Source organism: Chelonoidis abingdonii, chromosome 7, assembly GCF_003597395.2.
Source record: "Chelonoidis abingdonii isolate Lonesome George chromosome 7, CheloAbing_2.0, whole genome shotgun sequence".
Taxonomy (NCBI): domain Eukaryota; kingdom Metazoa; phylum Chordata; order Testudines; family Testudinidae; genus Chelonoidis; species Chelonoidis abingdonii.
The window spans coordinates 4,921,832-4,936,163 of NC_133775.1; the positions used below are offsets into that span (position 1 = coordinate 4,921,832).

The following is a 14,332-nucleotide window of genomic DNA, read 5'->3' on the forward strand; positions in this document are numbered from 1 at the left end:
GTTACCATACACACACAAATAAGAGTGATCAGTTAAGGTGAGCTATTACCAGCACGAGAGAAAAAAAAAACAAAACAAAAAACTTTTTGCAGTGCTAATCAAAATTGTCCATCTGCAGCAGTTGACAAGAAGGTGTGAGGAAAGGTGTGTGTGGGGCGGAGAGAATAAACATGGGGAAATAGTTTTCCTTTGTGTAATGACCCATTCACTCCCAGTCTTTATTCAAGCCTAATTTAATAGTATCATTTCGCAAATTAATTCCAATTCAGCAGTCTCTCGGAGTCTGTTTTTGAAGTTTTTTTGTGATCAAGTGGGCTGTAGCCCGCAAAAGCTTATGGTCAAATAAATTGGTTAGTCTCTAAGGTTCCACAAGTACTCCTGTTCTTTTTGCAGATACAGACTAACAGGGTTGCTACTCCGAAACATGAAAAAAGAGGCTTTCACATGGGGCAGCTCTTATCTCAGTACGCCAGCTCTCACTGCTTACTTCTCAAACTTTCCATTCTGAGGACCGACCAGACTTAGATTTTTGGAAGAGATAGGTGGACTGATTCTCCAAATGGCATTTCACCAGTACTCTGTAGCTGCCCAGAATGCTGGGCTACATTTGTAGTCGGCAAACACAGCATGGGTTCCCCCCAAGTAAGTTCGTTATCTGAAGTTATAGTAATCAAGTTCCTAATTTGGCATTTACTGAAGCACCACAATTATTCCACAAGCCAGGGAACTACTTGCCAGAAAGATCAGATATTAGATAATCTCCATGCTGGAACTTTCATAATCCAAATCACAAGTAAAAGCAGGTTACATTATGCCATTTCAGTGCTATCTTGTGGCACAATACTGATCAACAGACAGAATATGCCCTTTCTGAAGTACTATCATTAGCTTAAACAGAACAGCCATGAGGATCTGGAGTTGCAAGTCTGCAAATCAGAACAAATCTAAACATGTGTCATGTGGAACATTTCCGAATCCAAACTTTGCTAATGTTCCTCATCAGAGAGTGATGTGAATATCTCGCCATAGATTATTATGGAGTTTCTTACTGGAATGCTGCAGAACTATAGCCTAGTGATTACATGACTGAAGATCATAAGGACCACAAGATGTGTACCTCCAAACCAACAGCATTCTGCAACAAAGTTGTACCATTGTAACCTAGATGCCTCTGCTGCACATTGTGCTCATTTGAATGTGTGAATATTAAGGTGACTTGATTTCTCTAAAATAATTAAAATGGCAAAGATACTTGAGATAGAAACCTCCAGATTGTCAGAGCAAGTTAAACCATAAAGAGAACAGACTTACACCACAGAACAAGCGTAACATCCTTTCTTGCTACTCTCTCGAATTAAAAACGCTCCATCAGGTTTCCCACGGAGCAAATCTTCTGCTTGGATACGGTTGAGATCCCCAACAAACCAAGTTTTCTCATCATAATGTGGCAAGTTTTCATCTTCTTCATTCACGAAGTAAGTACTAGAGAAAGAGGAGATGGAACTCGTTAGCTCAATAACCCAGTCACAGAAGGCATTAGTTATAAAGAGCAGGATTTATTCTAAAGGTAAATAAAATGAAAATAAAAAAAAATACATCTGGGAAGAGGCAGTTCAAGCTTGAAGACCAGCCTGCTAATATTCACTCAGTGTCAACCAAGAATCCGTATTCAAAAAGGCAGCCACATGCATATTAGCTGAAAACAGATGCTGGCTCACAGGACACAAAAAACTTTCCCTTAGGAAAAAACTCCAATCCTTTACACAGAAACTGGCATTTCATATTATTGAGATCCTCACTGGGAAGCCCGGAGCTCTGCCACTTATCAGTGAGATTAAATGTACAAGGGCACTTACTCATCAATATTTTCATTTTTGATTCCCAGCCAGTCGTTTATTCGCTTCTGCCTCACTCCTTTGTGATTGAGCCATCTGTCAGGATGAGAAAATAGAGAGCATTAATATGTTCCCTAGTTGTTTGCTACTGACCAAACAGAAGAGAAGCTTAGACATAGATTCCATAAAGAGAGAGAGAATCTAGAGTCTGAGCTTACCCCCAGTGCACTAAAGCCCATGTGAAAGACAGACCCCAGGCAACATTACACAGTACACCCTTATACAGTCTCCTTAGAATGATCTCTTCACTGGGGAGGGAGCAGCAGGAGAGGCATTACCTCTAGACCCTGCAGGTCAATGGGGAAAGGAATGTACTATTGCAGGCTATGCTGGGTCTTCTGATGATGGCTGCGGCTGCCTCCCTCTCGCAGAACAGCATGCATTGTCACTGGTGCCTCTGTCCATGTAACATTCTCACCTTCTCTCTGAAGGTGTGTGCACATAGAGCAGGTGTGTGGTAATCTAGCCTCCCAGTCCCAGACCTGAACTTTAGTGTCCACAATCTGGTCCTGTCCCAAACCTGGACTTTTGCGTTCAAAAGTCTGGGGGCTTACCTGAAACTCCCCCAAGCTCACTACCAGCTTGGATATTCTCGCTGCCACCAGGTCAGGAATTTAATTAGAGAGCCTGACCCCCCTCTTTCCTCTCTCTGGTGCCCCAACCCTCCCTTGGTGGGACACCCAGATTCCCAATCCCTTGGATGCTAAAAGCAGGGACAATAACCCCTTCCCCCTCCTTCTCAGGCTTGCCTCGCGGCTAACCTGGGTGAAGGAAGAAACCAGCTTTTCTGCTTCCCTCAGGACAATGGAGATGCAAAATACCCACAGCTGGGCTCTGCCACCCCCCTTGCTCCAGGAACGAGGAAAAACTGTAACCACAGAGAACAAGAGAATTCTTCGTCTCTTCCCCGTAGTCTGCTCTTTCCTGCACCAAATAGAAAATAGCCCACAGCCTGGCTTTTCCCTTTGCCTCCCTAGAAAGAACTTTCACAAGTTTAACAAGAAAACTTAATAGAAAAAAAGAAGAAATATAAAAACATCATCTTGCATTAAGAAACTCAATACAGGCTCTTGCTTATAAGAAAATAGAAACAGTCTGATTTAAAAGATAGCCCAATTAAACCAGCACAAAATAAACATACAGGTAAATCCACCCAAGCACATCATAGCTGAATTACTTTGCGGTTCCTGGGTACTTACAGATGTTTAGAAGAAGTATAGGAGAGAATAGAAGAAGACTTGTTCCTCATAGCAAGAAAACACAAAACCCGAGTATCCAAATCAATCGAACCCGACTTGAAAAAACAAATCCCGTCTCTGATTGGTCCTCTGGTCAGGTGTTTGGTTACCCTTTCCAGGTAAAAGAAACTTAACCCTTACCGTACCTATCTATTTATGACAAGGTGTTAACTCTCTGATACTAGCAAGGCTCAGAGGGAAGTGTGCTTTGGAGTGCTATGGCCCTCCCAACCTGTGAAGTTCCAATCCTATAGATTTGGGTAGTAAAGGCTTCTGAGGGATTTGGGCCAGTAAGAGGGAGTACGCCATTCTAAGGAGCCACCACTTTGCCCTCTGCTCTTTTCACCCCAGTTCTGCATCTTCTGCCAACATTAATGGAGGAAGACACTTGGTCAGTCAGAGGGTATCATCCATGACATTCTAATTCACATGAAAGCTACTTATATTGTAGAATGTGTACTGGTGATGTACTGGTGTACCAGACATGCTTTGAAGTCTGACAGTTACAGTAACAGGCCATGAAGTTAGTATTATAGAAGCAGTGGAAGGCTAACCAGCTACTCAATCATTTCATACCACGGGTCTAGTCTCCTGTTAGTGCACACACAACTGTGATTATAAAGAGGAGACCAGACTCCCATTAGTATAAAGAACATTCAGAATGATAGCAACTGTCTTTACCAAGTTAATCACATATATTGTTTTGAGGTGCACAGGCCTTGCCTACTTACACAAGATACTGATCTCTGATCTTGCGTAGCTGAATAAGATCAGGTTTGATGCTATTCATTTTCTTATCAATTTCCCTATTGTCCAGAGCTTGTTTCTTCAAATCCTGCTCCAGACGCATTTTACTATCATGGATCTCTCCCAGGCGTGATTTTAGTTTCTCGTAATTCATCATAATTCTGTAAATAAATTCGTAATGTTTAAGCAGGAGAGAAATATACAAAAAAACAAAAAAAACCAAACCCACACTAGTCCAGACTGCTCTAGCCTTAAGAATGTTATTATTGACTGGCTTACCTCTAATACATAGTACTGGAAGACAAAGAGCCGTATTTCTTTATATCACGTTCCTCTCGTGTAACCATCAGTTTAGTAGTGGCTACTATTGTAAAGTGCTTTCATTTTGTTCGGAATGCAGTTCTACCCTGAAAAGTGACTAAAAGGATGCTTCCTACTTACTCCTTGGATCTGCTCCTGTCACATTTAGAAACAGATCTTAAAATTTATAAGACAATTTTTCTTTACTCTTGACAAAGCCAACATAGCTCTGGGAGTGAGCTAGATCTGATTCCTTCTCTATGCTCAGATTTACTTACTCAAGTTCTAACCTGCAATACAACCCTAGCACAGGTGTCACTGTCAACAGGATTTGGCCTGCAGCAGACACTTATTACTGGCAATGATGAGCAAGTTGGAAAGAACCCTGCTTGACTCAATTTCAGATCTCAAATTGGTTTGCAGGCCTGGCAGTTAAGAACAACCTCCCTTTCTCCCCCACATTCATTTACTTTACTTATAAACATATTGACACAACTGTTCTGGTGTCAGGCTGAAGCATGCATGTCCCACAATGTCACTTTTACGAAGTCTCTTTTCAGAGTAGAATCACACTAAGGATATTATTGCAATTCAGACGATGCCATGTCAGGGTCAGGTTAGCCATCATACTTGCCCTTTTACCATAGGGCAACCTACAGCTGCGTTTATTTGCAAAAATCTTAAGAACATTTAGAACACTGGAATGAGACTGTATTCCTTGTACATAAATGCAACAGCTTATACTAAAAAGAGTAAGTTTAATATCTAGTCGCCAAACAGTTGTGCAGAGATTTTATTATTGTGTAACGCTATAAAATAGGCAAAGCTGCTCTGCTGTTAAGCTTCCTAGATCTGGACTATTAAGTAAAGGGATAGCATCTCAGGCTATGTCTTCACTACCGGGTAGCAATCGATTTCTCGGGGATCGATATATCGCGTCTCATCTAAACACAATATATCGATCCCCGAACGCGCTCCTGTCGACTCCAGAACTCCACCAACGCGAACGGCGGTAGCGGAGTCAATAGGGGGAGCCGCGAACATCGATCCCGCGCCCTGAGGACAGTAGGTAAATCGATCTAAGATAATTTGACTTCAGCTACATTATTCACGTAGCTGAAGTTGCGTATCTTAGATCGATCCCTTCCCCTAGTGTAGACCAGCCCTTACTTTGTGATTTGTTAAGCACAGCATACATTTACAGCACACTATAAACACTCTTAATGCAGAGAAGGGGAGTTTTTGGTTTATAGTTGCTCAAATCACAGTAACTTTAGGCAATTAAACTATGATCGTTTTTTATGTAAGAACTGATATAAGTATCAAGAGTTGGAAGAAAGGATCACATTAGTTTGTTGTGCTTAGGTATTGTTAAAGCTTGACAATAAGAACTGCACCTTGCTATTCGCAGGCAATAAAGGTTTGAGTCTCAACCATGAACTTTTGTGTGGACTTTGGCCAGATAGAAATTCAATCTACATTACAAAAATATAGCTAACAGTGGGGTTTAACATACATTAAGATCAGATTCTAACAGAAGAGAATTTTGATGCAGTTCACATTGACTTACATTATGATCACATCCAGCTCCTCATTCAAACTGCAGTAGGAGACTAATAGCCACTGACAGAGGAGGGGAATCAGTGTGGTCCTTCACTGAAAAGTGACACTAATACTGGGATGGTGGGGTTCCAGATTTACCAAGTCTCCATTTCAAATATGCTCAGTTTTTTCTCTCTCTCTCTCTCTCTCTCTCAACTGCATCCCATGCAAATTCAGCTGGGGATCTGACAGTCAAGCTAGGTTATTTCCTTCTCACACATCAGTGTTAGAGATTCTGCAGCACAAATCATGCCCTCATTTGTGCAACCCAATTAAGCCCTTTGTGACACGTTCTAATGAAAACTGATTAATCCATGTATCGAAACTTTAATAATTTTGTTAATGCTTGTGGAGAAACAGAATTCAGCTCTCTTGAACATTACTATGATTTAAAACAAAACATTTGCTTTTGTCGGATTCAGTAGATAAGACTATGAAAACATACAAGGAAAAGGTCTGCTGAGTCAGAAGTGGCCATTTTTCAGGGCAGAAATCACTCTCTGGAAAGTGCCTACCACCTTCCCTACAGGTCTCTGCTACTCAAAAAACCCTCCTTGACTTTGATTACTATTGTTGTCTAACAAAGAGGTAGTAAAAAATTATGGAATTTTTCAGTTTTACAAATATTAGTTTGTTCTTAATTTCAAAATATTTAAAAAAACCTTTGTAGGCACTGGATTGGGGCCAAATCCTGATTGCCGATGCACATGCAACTCTTAGCAATGTCAATGGGAGTTTCTAAATGGGCATCCAAGAGCACATTATGTGACAAGTGCTTTCAAGCTAGTCATTTCTGAGATTCACTCTACATGTGGGTGTTAGAAATCACCTAACTTTTTTTTAGTTCATGTTTTAGCTGTAAATTAATTTCTCCCCCTCTCCAGACAGTATTGCTTGAGCAATCAGAATATACACATCTAAACCTCACATTTTTTTAGAGAGAGCTCTTCACTATAAAATCTAGATTCACAGAAGTTAGAGACCAGAGATCATTCAGTCCGCCACCCAACAAATGCAGGATTATCCTCTACAGTGCACAACTGTTTGGGATATTTGAACAAAGGAATACAGTAGCTCCTCACTTTAAGTCATTCCGGTTAACGTGGTTACATTGCTGATCAATTAGGGAACATACTCACTTAAAGTTGTGTGATGCTCCACTCGTACGTTGTTTGGCTGCCTGCTATCTCCAGAGCTGGCAACCTTCCTATGCCCCCTCCTCCCCACAGCGCCTCCCACCCACCGGCAGACTCCACAGATCAGCACCTTCCCGCTCTTCCCCCTGCCTCCTGCACATGGCAATCAGCTGGCTTGTGGCGTTTAGAAGGGAGGGGTGGGAGCGGGGAGAAGCGAGGACGCAGTGTTGGTAGTAAAAGGGGAGGAGATGAGGGGGAGAAGAGGCAGGTCAAGGATAGGGGCTTGGGAGAAGGGGGGGGGGGAAATAGGCAAGCTGAGAGTTGAGCCCCCCCTACCCCTGGTGCTTGCAGAGGAGGGGAAGCTACCGCTGTGCAATATGCTTCTCCTGGCCTATAGCACCTTCAGCCTCCTTGCCTGCCTCATCTCCAGTGCCAGTAGGCTGTGCCTGTGTGGGGTAAGGCAGGGGCACCTCCCAACTATAGTACTGTACGTACAGTATGTTTGTAAACTCACTATTCCTTCCCCAGCGTAGTATTAAGTTGCTTGTTTAAAATGTATATAATGCCTTTTGTTTGGCAAAAAAAAAAAAAAAAAAAATTCTCTGGAACCTAACCCCCCTATTTACATTAATTCTTATGGGGAAATTGGATTCACTTTACATTGTTTCACTAAAAGTTGCATTTTTCAGGAACATAACTACAACGTTAAGTGAGGAGTTACTGTACGAATCTTTAGTAAACATACTGAACTTCTTCAGTCATATAAAAGAAGGCTTAACAGAATTTTCTGTTAGCTTTACTAGTGTGTCTATGTAAGGAGCTCACACACAGGTATGGTTTGAAATACTACCGTTCGATTTCCTTCTCATTCCCCTCTCTGCGGAATCGTTCAATGTATTCTTTGCTGTATCGCTCTTGCGTGTGGCACTGTTCCTCAAATATTTTAATGGTTTCATTAAATGCTTCAATTGCAGTTCTCTTCATCTGAATTTCCTACACAAAGAAGCCAAAACCAAAAAGCATCCTTAGTCATTTGCATCCTGAAATAAGTTACAAGCGCAAGACTCGGTTATGCTTCCTAAATTGATTGTCAGAAAGAAACCTTCAACTTTTTTTTTTTTTTTTTTTTTTAATTGTTGCAAAGTCTGATTTTTACTGAAGAGGAAAAACAACAACCCATTTTAGCCAAAGTCTCATAGAGAGCGGACCATTTCTTTCACCACAAGGTTTACCAAGTTAAAAAGTACTTGTAATTAGGTTTCTTTGAAAGAGAATCCCATCACAGATCTTTAAACTAAAAATTTTGCTTCTAGCTGTTTGTGGTTTGTTGCCAGAAGCACTAATATTAAAGTTACGATGAGACCTTTTATTTTACAGCAATCAGCCCGAACAATGCAGTATAAATACTGTAAAGCACAAGATCTAATTTTGATCAAGATATTATATAACATGTAACATTACAGAACCAGGATGGTGCCCTTCCAGATACCTCTTCTTCTAGGATTCTATCCTACTTTATGGCCCCTGTATGATGACACAGTGGCATGCAGTTCCTGGAAATCTCTCTTAGCCAGCTGAGGGAAGAGATCTCTGGTGAAGGCACTGCATAGAACAGCATCAGTTCTGACTGCTCTGCTTTATGCTGGAAGCTGCTATGGTGTCTGTGATAGCTTAAAACCCTCATCTGGGCTGTGCCGTTCCTCCAGGAGTGCAGTGCTGTATCTCATACAGAAAAACTACATTAAATCACATTTCCTTTATTTATTAATTTTGCAATTGTCATCCCCAAACCAAAAAAAGCCTCAAACTGAAATCAAGGAAAAGACAAATACGCTACCTATTGCTTACGTTTTGTTTTCCTTGTGTTATATTTTTTTTTAAATTAATTATTTGTTTCACAGTCTTACTAGGGATAAAGTTCATCTTTTCAGCTGCTATAATGATCAACAAAAGGTTATTTTGAAACTGACCTGTGATGTTCTGGTGTATTCTTCATATAGTCTGTCATACTCTTTACTCTTGTCCTGATACTGAGAGTGGTATTCCTGAAGCTTTTTACCTACTGCATCTATGTTATCTTCTTTCACTAACTGATCCTGTGTATATCAGGAAAGAAAGAAAAGTAATTCTTTAGGCAAAGTAGTTTCTCCAAGCACTGTTCCATGTCAACCTAGTAAAATGTGCATATTTCTGTGATCAATTATGCAGCAATTTTTACATAGAAGAGAGATCTAGTCTGACAAAGCAAAAAATAACTTTCACAGTCTATAAAGTGAGCAACTAGGAACATGGAACTCAGAACTAAACCAAAAATTATAATAAAAAAACCCCAACAAAGGCAACATAAGGTCAAGAGATGCCTAGATCCCCCCTTAGAAAAAGAGGGAATAATGCAGGCAGGAAAGATCAATTTTTTTGTTTGTTTGTTTTAAAAACAAGAGTTCACAGAACTTACGGAAAACTGCAGCAACTTTGAGAGACATTGTGCTCAGCATTAAAGACTGTTGCACAGCATGGAGGAGGAGGAGTAGGTAACAGCCTAAAACCCCAGGATCTAGAAAATTAAGCCCAGGGCAAGGAGCCAGGTGCCACTCTCACTTCTGCCAGTGGCTGATTTTAACATATTTTGTACATAAACCAGTTGCTTTGCATCCCAGACCACAGAGCCCTGCATGTAATTCACTAAATCTCTCAGCCTCAGCTTCTCCACTTGTAAAATACAGGAGATGACAATTACCTACATCATAAGGATGCAGTGAAGCAGAATTTAATGTTTACGTAGCTGGAGAATTATGAAGACTGCCAGTGTGAGTACTCAAAGTAGAGGTTAGGACCTCCTTTTCCCAACTTTGTGGTTATTGTTTTAGACCACATGAACTCTTGGAACCACTACTTTCGTCCTTGAAAATGTGAAGTTGAATTTTCAAGCATAGAAGAGCTTTGAGTTTTCACATGATTCATGTGAAAAATTCAGGCTCTAGATAGAAGAGCCTAAGTTTTATGACAAGGAAAAACTACAAAACATCTTCTAACAGTTACTGGGCTCTCTGGAAACCTCACCTGTTGATACCTGGATACTGGATACATCAGCTTCACGTCAAGCTTAGGATTGTACTGGGCAAGAGACTCATGGCGGTAGTGGTTAATCAGCTCCACAACAGAGTTAAATGTCAATGGATCAGAAAAACCATATTTTCCATCCCGATGATAAATCTTTATCAGTTTGTTGTTGCCACCCTTCCTGTAAGGCAATACACTAGCTTAGAGGTTTTGTTGTGTGCATGGGTAGCGCGCGTGTGCAGACACACACACAAGCTGCCACATGTATGGTATGAGTAGTTATGCTAAGTTTTTCATAAAGGCAACACACAAGAATCAGTGTAGCTAATCAGATAGACAATCTAATATGCACCTTTGTAACTAAATTGTCTAATATTTATTAATATGTAAAAGGATAAAAAGTAACTAAATAGAAAAGGTCTCTTCAAGTTTTATTTGAGCAGCAGAAAAATCCAGAGTAAATCTCTTCCTGCGTTCACTCTGGTACTAGTTTATTGTATTTAAGACCTAGTTTAACCAGAAATTCTCCAAGGGAATGCTCAGGATTCTTTAAGGCAGCCACGCAAAAAACCCCAAGAGCAACGAGGCATATGAAACTCAGTACTAAACCAAAAAAATTATGATAATAAAAAAAATCCAAAGACACATAAGGTCAGGAGATGCCTAGATTCCTCTTAGAGAAAGAGGGAATAATGAGGGACATACAGACAGGGAAGATCAAAGTATTATACAAATGAAAATGTACTTGCAAACCGATTATCAAACAAACAATCTCAAGTGTTGGATGCTAACACTGGATACTCAAACTTAAATAAATCCTTGGAAGGATTTATAAACAGAGTAATTAATCCAGGACTTTACATTATCCAGGTTTGTGTTTGCTGGCAATTTATAGAAGTGCTTGATTATTTTCCCTCCTACTACCAAAAAATTTAAACAGTGGTCTGTCTTTTATCTGCTTTCTTAATTTATGGCTCCTGCAAATACATGTCTATATGGTTAAATATTCAGACCACCATTAATTAGACTTTAAGGCAAATCCTGACTGGATAGAAAAATTATCCTCAGTAACTTCAGCGTGGTTGTGCAATGTGCAAGTCAGAGCAAATTTGGCCACAAGAGTACATTTTTAAACTCACAAAAGGAAGCAGATTTTGAACTCCAAGACAACAGAACCATCTATCATATGGCAACTCAGAAGAAAGCTGATCCTACTATTTTGTGAATATACCAGAGCAGATTCTGTACTGAGTTACACTCTGCTGTGCAATCAGAATCAATGTCATTAAATGCAGTATCCCAGCTTAGTGGAACCTCCTTAAATTAAAGTACTGAGACACACAGAGATACAGAACTAGGACCTTTACTGATTATGTTTGCATCACAGAGTATCCAAATAGTACTGTCCCAGTATGCACTGGGCTCAGCACAAGAAGTGGGATGGAATTTCTAGGAGCTGGTCATTTGTTTCCTTATTCCAAACTCTTCATCAGCAATCTCTGGAGAAATGTTCCCAAGACAATGAAGACTACAACTGAGGGCATTTCATGTAAATACTAATATGTGGTATCTACTGACATTGGTGAGACTACTAAAAGCAAGATAAGACGAGAGAGTGAAAATACCCAACACTTACCGCAATGTCAGAGTGTAGTCTCCCTGCATCTTGGTTGATGCATCGCGCACCAGAAATGTTCCATCTGGCATGTCTCGTAATTTGTCATTTACCTCCTCCCTGGAGGAATGAAAGATTGGAAGAAGGATAAACGAGAAGTGTTAGGTAGTCGATTTGCTTTAAAATAGACACATTCAAAGGAGAGGCCATCAGTGTAAGGGTGCGTAAAGAATTAGGATTCCTTTGTGTTTTCCCTTCAAAATCAACTGCAATCTGAGGATTGAATGTTTGCTTTTCAAATTCTCTTATTTCAGATTTAGGATATGCATAGGGATCAGATTTCTGTTCAGCCTTTAAGGTTTGAACTTGTTTACTTTTAGCAAAAACCAGCAGCTGCACTTAACTGCTGTTTAGGAAGAAGGTTATGTATAATAACAATAGCAGCTGTGTCTCAGAGAAATCACCGAGATCTGCTCACATTTAAATCCAAACTGGAAACAGGTGACTTTTGCGAAGGCACTTCTGGTCCTTTAAGAAACTGGCACTAATACGGTCATTCACAGAAGTTGTATCAGAAAAGTATCCACACTATAGCACAGTTCTAGACTCAAGGTCAATTAGTAGTTTGATTCAGATATCTCTTTTACAGCAATTTTGTAACTACTGTAATATCATTAATTCCAGTGGAATTACTCCTAATTTTCAACTGTTGGGAAAGAAGAAATTTAAGGTTTATTCTTTTAATTAAATGGAAGAGGCTTTTATGGAATGAGTAGGACCCATAAGCATTTCAAAGGAAATGTTTGAGCTAAGAGTGTTAGTTAAACTTTCAGGAAACTCATTCCACTCAAATGACATACCACACTTTACTTACAAAACCAATACCTTGTCCTTTATAGCACTTTTCACACAAGGATCTCAGAAGCAAGTTACAAACATACACTTAATCTATTTGACTGAGAGCACCTCTCTCTTGTACCCTCTCCACCACCCATGAGATGCAGGCAGTATACCTACATTTTAAAAGGAATCATAATGGATGTTTTAATTCAGTTACTGCTGTAAGATCTTATTTTCATTCTTTATAAGTGTTCTCAGTTGGCATTTAACTATCCTGGATGGAGAATCTCTTTCAAAAGAACAATTTCCATTACAGATATGAATGGTATCTGAGAAAGAGAAATTGTTGCCACAGAACCCTTTATGGCTTGGGCCTAACACATCTGAGATGGCCTCTCCATGTCTCCAACAGTTGAGAATGGCTAGGATGCTTGGGCTTTCATTCTCTAGTAATGCCCAGGGGGTTGGAGATGGAGTTTATTGTGGAAGATCTCTAATTTATTCTCCAGTCCTCAGTCCAATAGAGTAAATGTCTGGTGGCTTTTAGGGCGCAATGAAAAGCCCATCTGTTGCCCAAGGTGGCTGATGAAATATATTTGTGGGTTGTATTTTGTACAAGAAAATGAAATGAAATGATAAAGTACATATAAAGCTATTCCAGCAAAACTGTCTAGACTGAGTCTCATCCTGAGATCATTTACTCTGGTAAATCAGGAGCAATGCCATTAGGGCACTGTAGTGATACTATTGTAAAAGGGATTTAAGATAACAGAATCAAGCCCACTGGGTTTTGTGATCAAGTTTTGCCATTCTTCATTAAGGGCCTGAATTGTGCTATCCCCTCATAATGATCTAAATGGGGTTACCTGAGTAAGGTACTAAAACGTAAGGGTGGCACAATCTGGATCTTTTTTCTTCTGTTAAAGCTCTAAGAAGCGAGTGGGGCTAATGGACTCTTTTACTAGACATCTCAGCCACGAAGCAAACAGCAATCCAAAACTGCATCTCATTCTTGTTTTATTCTCAGCTCTAGCATATTTAATTTATTGGTTTTATTCTTTACATAAAAGACTCACACTTACTGAAAGTTTCATGAATTGCTCATTCTCAAACGCTATGTTTAATACATCTAATGACTGACGAGAACACATTCAGAACAGCTTGGTTTCACAACCAGAAAGGCAAGGAAGGTTTTTTTCTTAAATCTTAAGATTTTGTAGAAAGAATGATTAATTCAAGAAAACAGTTGTGGTCACAAGATTGTGAACTACTGTTGTAGAACAATAACCATAGCAGAACACATTAAACACACTCAGTTCCCAATTTAGCATAATACTTAACACAGACTTCAAGTGCTCTGCAAAGTCTGGGCTTGAATGCAGTTCCTGAAGTGAAATGTTGCCTGAGCATATACAGGGTCAAAGGGAGCACAACTTAAATAGGCTCATTCTAGTCCAGCAGTAAACATTTTTTACCTTGAAATATCCCCCCAATACCACTCTGCATCCTGCAAGGAGAAACTGGAATTGTCCTTTATTCCATTTGTGTTGACAGGAGTCATCGGTTTTGGGGGCTTTGGAGGAAGAGCTGAAAAACAAACAACAACAACAACAAAAGAAAACAGATTTTTTTTCCATTTAGCTTTCTGGCTTATATCACGAAACATTCAAGAAGTTAACAGTCAAGGTATTTTAGTTAACAAAAGCCAGAAGTGAAATATACATAAGGCAAGGCAAAGGAAATATATTATAGAAACCCATCAATGGCTAATGGGAGAGAACAGGCAGCTTGAGTATGGATGTGTTTTTTCTCCAAAATGTATGGAATTCGTAAGTTATTAAAGCCCATTATACTAGTTCAACATATGCCAAAAAGAAGTGAGCTGGGCTCCAAAATAAC

At 39.8% G+C, this 14,332-nt stretch overlaps 1 protein-coding gene across 2 annotated transcripts in view; it reads right to left on the minus strand.

The window, feature by feature from the left end:
* PIK3R3 (phosphoinositide-3-kinase regulatory subunit 3) overlaps positions 1 to 14,332 on the minus strand; it is a 353,509-nt gene that overhangs the window by 9,709 nt on the left and 329,468 nt on the right. For both annotated transcript variants that reach the window (XM_032805016.2, XM_032805018.2), the window contains 8 exons: positions 13,909 to 14,020; positions 11,615 to 11,713; positions 9,979 to 10,159; positions 8,889 to 9,014; positions 7,769 to 7,911; positions 3,865 to 4,041; positions 1,857 to 1,931; positions 1,312 to 1,482 (listed from right to left, as the gene is read on the minus strand). In XM_032805016.2, the coding sequence (XP_032660907.1) occupies positions 1,312 to 1,482; positions 1,857 to 1,931; positions 3,865 to 4,041; positions 7,769 to 7,911; positions 8,889 to 9,014; positions 9,979 to 10,159; positions 11,615 to 11,713; positions 13,909 to 14,020 (1,084 nt within the window). The remainder of the gene's footprint in view (positions 1 to 1,311; positions 1,483 to 1,856; positions 1,932 to 3,864; positions 4,042 to 7,768; positions 7,912 to 8,888; positions 9,015 to 9,978; positions 10,160 to 11,614; positions 11,714 to 13,908; positions 14,021 to 14,332) is intronic.